The sequence below is a fragment of the Littorina saxatilis genome, linkage group LG1 (genome assembly GCF_037325665.1).
Source record: "Littorina saxatilis isolate snail1 linkage group LG1, US_GU_Lsax_2.0, whole genome shotgun sequence".
Taxonomy (NCBI): Eukaryota; Metazoa; Mollusca; class Gastropoda; order Littorinimorpha; family Littorinidae; genus Littorina; species Littorina saxatilis.
In genome coordinates this window covers 79,628,033-79,635,532 of record NC_090245.1, presented here as the reverse complement: position 1 = coordinate 79,635,532, position 7,500 = coordinate 79,628,033, and the positions used below count along the sequence as shown (strand labels likewise).

The following is a 7,500-nucleotide window of genomic DNA, read 5'->3' as shown; positions in this document are numbered from 1 at the left end:
TCCTCTTATGCGTGAATACATCGGATGACTATATATGTTTCTTTATTCGTACATCTTTATTTAGACGTGTCCCCTTTCCGTACATATTATATACTAGATGAATACCCGCTTCGCCGGGTACCCGGCTTCGCCGGGAAGAAGTAGAGCCGAATACCCGGCTTCGCGATTGACGCCACACGAAGGCAGGGCCAGGGAGATAAACGCGCAAAACACTGGAGAAAATAAGGAAGAGTTTCTGGGAATGGATGTACAGAAAAACCAAAATCAGTTCAGCGCTGCGCGCTGAGAGCACGTGTTGACAATTTCCATCGACCAGATTGTGTTTTGGGTCTACCTGAATATGCCCACCAAATTTGAAGCAGATCCATCGAGAACTTTGGCCGTGCATCGCGAAGTGACCGACAGACAGACAGACACAGACAAGCCGTATATAGATATATAGATATATATACTGTTCAAAAAAAGAAACGCATAGCTTGTAATATTTGGTTAATTTAGTTATATGGCTACAAGGATATCCACCAAACTGCAGAAAATGTTTATCTGGTCGTCGACCTTTCGTCCATTGCCACAAGTGAGCTCTGCACGTGACGCATGCGTTATCAGTGGCTACAATGTCAAAATTGCTCATTTGGCATGACCACTCGTCATGCTTCAGTGTAATCTCGTGAAACTCGGGGAATATTGAGCTCTCACCATGTCTTCCAAAACCCATAAAAGCGGATTGTTCGCCACAAAGAAATCAGACGACAATTCAGCGACGAAAGATGGCCCGATTGAGCAGAGAAGACCGCCAAATTGCATTGGGTCGTTTACAAGCAGGCCAAAGTCAAAGTGCAATCGCCAGGCACTTCCACGTGTCCCAGAGCACCATCAGTAGACTGTGGGTCAGGTTTCAAGCCACTGGCTCCGTTGCTGACTTGCCACGAGCGGGAAGACCAAGGGCGACAACTGCTGCTCACGACCGCTTCATACGGCTCCGCCACCTCCGGAATCGTTTCCTGTCGGCCTCATCTTCTGTCCAGGCTCTCCCCGGGCCACACCGATTATCGGACCAGACCGTGCGGAACCGCCTGCATGAAGCTGGTTTGCGAGCTCGCAGACCTCACAGAGGAGCTGTCCTCACACGCCGCCATCGCCAGAACCGAGTGCAGTGGGGCAACCAGCACCTTCGCTGGACCGTCCGGAATCACTGGAGACACGTGTGGTTCAGCGACGAGTCCTACTTCCTGCTCCAGCGACATGATGGTCGGAGGAGGGTCTCCCGGAGAGTAAACGAACGTTACGCGCCCAACTGTGTGGATGAGGCACCCGTTCATGGTGGTGGAGGCGTCATGGTGTGGGGGGCGATCAATACCGCTGGAAGGAGCACCCTGGTGCACGTCCAAGGGCGCATAACTGCCCAGCGATACGTGGAGGAAATTCTGCGCCCACACGCCCTTCCTCTTCTGGCTGACCAGGATGCCATATTCCAGCAGGACAACGCTCGCCCGCACACAGCACGACTCACCACCCAGTTCCTCACCGACCACCATGTCCAGGTGCTTCCCTGGCCATCCATGTCGCCAGACATGAACCCGATAGAACACCTCTGGGATGAATTGGACAGACGTGTGCGCAGGCGAGAAGAAGCGCCGGCAAATCACCGCGATCTATTGCAGGCACTTCAGGAGGAGTGGGACACCATCCCACAGCAAGATATCCGGCATCTGATCCAGTCCATGCCCAGAAGGTGCCGGGCAGTTGTTGCTGCTCAAGGCAGTCACACCCCCTACTGACTTGACAGCCTCGGCACCCAATCGTATTGATTGACTGATTGATTTGAAGATGCAAATGAACTGTGTGTGCATTCAACTGTGTCCATACCAAATTTCAAACAAATAATCTAAATATTGGATTTTCTGTTAATTTTTTCGAAAAATAAAACAAATTTGGCAAGTAGCAACTATGCGTTTCTTTTTTTGAACAGTATATAATCGATTTGTCCCTATTAGTACATTTTCATTGTGACGCTTTCCCCATTCGCACATACATTGTAGAACTAATTCATCTATATTTGCACATGTATCTTTAGACGCTTTCCCCTCTTGACATTGTACATGCATTCATTGTAGGACTGTTTTCCCAATTAACACATATTTTGAGACGCTTTCCCTTGTGCCCCCCCCCCCCTATTGGTACACACATGGTAGGACTGTATGCCCCTATCAGCGTTTATATCCTCATAATATTGAATCCTGTTTGCACATTATATTACATTACATTTACACTTTTTTCCTATCCGCTGATACGAATTGAAAAAGCACAAAGACAAATCAGATTTTGTAACGGCTGCATGTATACGCTCAATTCATAACTACAATAAAATATGAGAAAGCATACAATGTTATTCTGAACAGATCATTCTTCAGCTAAGATTAACGCTGTTCCAATGATTGCAATAAAAAGTTGAGAACAAAAAGTCCTTTCATGAGAACGCAGATAAAATTATTCCGAACAATTCAAGCCCAACATCCGGAAACTATTACTTTTCTGTTAATTCTGATAATATGATTTTGAACAGATGTAGCAATGGTATAGATACTGTAATCTCCAGTCTAGATCTAATAAATCGGGAGTATCCCATCTTTACAAAAATATGCAGAGTAAGATCACTTACCGTCATTGGTTTCTGTGGTATCCTCATTGGCCCAAAGAAGATATCTTCCTCTGTGTTCTGCAACATACAAAAAAATAACATTTTGAGAATGAATTGATCAAAACATTTCTCCAAATGTGGCCCGTTCAAAAAAAAAAAGAACTACACATAAAAAAAAAACATTTAGAAAAGCAGGAACGCTTCATTAGCGCAAATACATCTAAATTTGAACAATTGTATTTCTGTGATTTTCAACACATTTACAAAAGTAGACAATGAATAATAAAGCAAACAGATTGCGTTGATGAGAAAAAAATGAAACATTTCGACGTTAACCAAGCAGCCAGAGAGGAAAAGAAAAGAAAAAGCAAGTATAGCAGAACGCGACAAAAGCAACAACAACAACAACAACAACAACAACAACAACAACATTTTCGTTCATCGGCGGAGAGCATAGACAAGCACTAGACAAGGGGGACACAAATAAAGATGTTCGAGGGATGGGGAAAGAAGGGAGGTAATCTGAAGAAAATAATTCAGTCACGTGACCGCACATCTGTAACGATCAGCAAAAACTTATAGCTGCAGACCTTTTTATATTTAGTCAAGTTTTGACTAAATATTTTAACATCGAGGGGGAATCGAAACGAGGGTCGTGGTGTATGTGCGTGTGTGCGTGTGTGTGTGTGTCTGTGTGTGTGTGTGTGTAGAGCGATTCAGACTAAACTACTGGACCGATCTTTATGAAATTTGACATGAGAGTTCCTGGGTATGAAATCCCCGAACGTTTTTTTCATTTTTTTGATAAATGTCTTTGATGACGTCATATCCGGCTTTTCGTGAAAGTTGAGGCGGCACTGTCACGCCCTCATTTTTCAACCAAATTGGTTGAAATTTTGGTCAAGTAATCTTCGACGAAGCCCGGGGTTCGGTATTGCATTTCAGCTTGGTGGCTTAAAAATTAATTAATGACTTTGGTCATTAAAAATCTGAAAATTGTAAAAAAAAATAAAAATTTATAAAACGATCCAAATTTACGTTTATCTTATTCTCCATCATTTGCTGATTCCAAAAACATATAAATATGTTATATTCGGATTAAAAACAAGCTCTGAAAATTAAATATATAAAAATTATTATCAAAATTAAATTGTCGAAATCAATTTAAAAACACTTTCATCTTATTCCTTGTCGGTTCCTGATTCCAAAAACATATAAATATGATATGTTTGGATTAAAAACACGCTCAGAAAGTTAAAACAAAGAGAGGTACAGAAAAGCGTGCTATCCTTTTTAGCGCAACTACTACCCCGCTCTTCTTGTCAATTTCACTGCCTTTGCCATGAGCGGTGGACTGACGATGCTACGAGTATACGGTCTTGCTGAAAAATGGCATTGCGTTCAGTTTTATTCTGTGAGTTCGACAGCTACTTGACTAAATATTGTATTTTCGCCTTACGCGACTTGTTTATTTGTTTTGTTTGTTTGTTTGTTTGTTTGTTTGTTTATTTGTGTGTGTGTGTGTGTGTGTGTGTGTGTGTGTGTGTGTGTATGTGTGTGTGTGTGTGTATGTGCGTGTGTGCGTGTGTTATAGTGTGTGTGTGTGTGTGTGTGTGCGTGCGTGCGTCGCTGTGTGTGTGTGTGTGTGTGTGTGTGCGTGCGTGTGTTTGTATGTATGTTAATTTGTTTGTTTTGCTTGTTTGTTTGTTGTTTGTGAGTATACGTCATCGACGACATTCCATCGTTTCCTGTGCGCCCCCCCCCCCCCCCACACACACACATCCCTTCAATAGTTCTGAAACTGTCAAACATACAAAGGCAGGAATGAGAGAAATTGCTGAAAAATATACAAAAAGGAAACGCGAAACAAAACTCTTGAAACTCAACCTGAATTTCACAGCAGAAAAAAAGGAAGAAAGAAAGAACAAAAGAAAGAAAATAATTCGCAAAGACAAAGACGACGTCTGACTAAGAACGGAAACTCACCCAACTCGTACTGACAAACATAAATGTATACATACATACACACAAATAAGAACAGATGAATCTAAAAGGACAAATCTGTAAGAAGAAGAAAATGACACCAAGTGCAGTGTTGAGGACGCGAACTCGGCGTCGCAACTGTGCTACTGATGGAGGAGGGGGGGGGGGGGGGGGAGGGACGGGTTATGATACAAACAAATACTGAAAGAAGAATAACGGGGGAAAGGGGTGAGGTGGGGAAGAAGACGGGGGCGGGGAGAAGGTAGGGGAGGGCTTATGATAACAGAAGAAACTGAAAAGAGGGGGGGGGGGGGGGGGTAGAGAGGAAATGGGGAGGGGAAGGCTTAGGATAAAAAACAAAAACCTGAAAGGAGAATATACAGGATAGGGAAAAGGATGTAGGAGAGAGTCGGGTGGGGTGTGGGGAGGGGGGGGGGGTAAGATCTAGGGTCTATAAGCCGCTAAGAGGGCGGCCAGGTCTGACAAGACGGTGGCAAGATTCCTTCTGTAGATGTCCTCCTTTTATTTGATAGCGAAACTAATTGAACACTCCAACGCGTTACTAGGTGCTTGTTGACGCTCTCTGACAGCATCAACCGGTCTGGTTGCCTAGCAACCGTTGTCTTGGAGAGGCTGTTAGAACGCACTCAAAACGATATTTGCCTTACTTCACTTCTTCCTTACTTTTACTTCTCTCTCTTCTATTTCAGGAGGCTACGGTCAGCTTCAGCTTTCTGTGTGTGCTTGTGCGTGCGTGTGTGTGTGTGTGTGTGTGTATGTGTGTGTGTGTGTCTGTGTGTCTGTGTGTGTGTGTGTGTGTGTGTGTGTGTGTGTGTGTGTGTGTGTGTCTCTTTCACTCTGTCTTTCTGTTTGTCTGTCTCTCTGTCTATCTCTGTCGATGTCTGTCTGTCTGTCTGTCTGTCTGTCTGTCTCTCTCTCTCTCTCTCTCTCTCTCTCTCTCTCTCTCTCTCTCTCTCTCTCTCTCTCTCTCTCTCTCTCTCTCTCTCTTTCCCCCTGTACGCAGAGAGTGGGGACAGTGAATATGAGATATTGCACGATCTTGTTTTATGTGTATGCTATTTTTGCTGCTTTTTGTTGATTGCTTAAAAAACAGTAATAAAGTTTTGTCTTTTTTGAAAACGTTAATGCGATGCTATGTATCAGAGATGCAACGATTATGCATATAACTGTTTGCAGATTTGCGTGTGAAAGGGCATGTGAAGGGATAGATGGAGTGATGAACAGATGGATGACGGATGTATGGTTGGACAGTCAGACGGTTGATTAGATGGATGGAGGACAAAGGGACACGAGATAGATAGAAGGATGGATGGATGGATGGCTAGCTGGATGGATGGATAGATGGATGGACGGAAGGAGGACAGAGAGACATGAGTGAAGTGCGACAGAGACTGGATTTTGTGCTGATGCTTACTGTCCTTTTCCAAACGTTTTGCTGTTGTAAATGCCTGTTTCCACTGTCGTCATGTCGACTGTCATTACGATGATGATGTTTTTTTTTATTATGATTAATATTACAATGATTATTTTTCATGAAGCATGAATGTTGAAAATGTGTACACCCCGAATTGAAATGGGCCCAAGGCCCAATCAATAAACCATCCAGACTCCAGACTCCAGACTCTCTCTCTCTCTCTCTGTTGTACTTTCTTCGTTCTCCCACATCGTATTCTCACTTTCTTTTTATAGTTGCCCACTTTATTACCCTCTGCTCAGCAACCATCACCCTACCCTATACTTCTTTACCTAACACTCTTTTTTCTACCGATTAACAGCGAGCAACGCTTCCAGAACTAAGCGTGAGTGTGCGTATCAGGTATGAGAATCACCAAAATGAATGTTGATCAAACATCACAAGATAAAGAGAACCTAAAGCGTAAAGAAATCAAAGCAATTTTTGGAGACAATGTGTGTGTTGGTCTCTGTGTGTATGTGTGTGTGTGTGTGTGTGCGTGTGTGTGTGTCTGTGTTTGTGTGTGTGTAGGGCATCTACCAGAAACTACTTTGATAATGCCTTGGGTGATGTCATATCGGACTAAAAAAAAAAGTGGAAACATGGCGACCTCATTTTTCAAAGAATGCATTCATTTTGTTGTTGCTATTTGTTCACGTTGGAGTATGCTCTTGTTCCATTTAATCGTCAGAACTGCTCTGTTCTCTGTGGTGTTTCACAATAGTGTCTACACGCGAAGGAAGACATCTTAAATGAAGCAAAAACCTGTTTTACCATCTGTACCGACTTGTCTTCAACAAGCTTCAAGAGAGAGAGAAGAGAACGCCAAACAACATGCGTTCCTCGTACACTAGTGTCAGTGATGAACTGGTACTGTCTTGTCTTGCTCTTTCTTACTCAAGCTGTGCTTCTAATGTGTTCATTCTTGTTTTGTTTTGTTCTATTTTTTAGCGCTGTTTTCGCCGATATTGCTCAAATTCCAACGCTTCGGTAATTGTGTCTTCATTCCGAATAGGCGATTTTTCTTTGTTTTTCTTCTTCTTAGTTTTCTCTTTACATTTTCCTTTCTCAATCTCTTTTCCCATTTGTGTCTGGAGGGGGGAAGGTTGTGGGCAAAAAGACGGGTATGGGGAGCGGGGGTGCACAGGAGAATGCAAGGGGGGGGGGGGGGGGGGGGAATATGTTGACTGCCGGGGAAGGCGTGAGATTGAATTGTTGACATTTTTGTGTTTGTCAGGTGGCTGCTTAGTCTTGTCTTCTCCGAGCATTTTCTGTTTATTGGTGTACGTACGTGCTCATGTCGTGTCGGGCCATTTATTTTAGTCAGACGATGTTGTGCTTGTTCTGCTTCTTATGCTTGTTCAATGAGCGAGCGTGAGAGAAAGGGGGGGGGGGGGGGAGAGAG

At 43.5% G+C, this 7,500-nt stretch overlaps 1 protein-coding gene across 1 annotated transcript in view; it reads right to left on the bottom strand.

Annotated features, from left to right (window-relative positions):
• LOC138950833 (high affinity cAMP-specific and IBMX-insensitive 3',5'-cyclic phosphodiesterase 8B-like) overlaps positions 1–7,500 on the bottom strand; it is a 55,920-nt gene that overhangs the window by 32,087 nt on the left and 16,333 nt on the right. Inside the window, exons 2-3 of the mRNA XM_070322554.1 lie at positions 5,185–5,254; positions 2,660–2,716 (exon numbers count right to left, since the gene is read on the bottom strand). Coding sequence (XP_070178655.1) covers positions 2,660–2,716; positions 5,185–5,254 — 127 coding nt within the window. The remainder of the gene's footprint in view (positions 1–2,659; positions 2,717–5,184; positions 5,255–7,500) is intronic.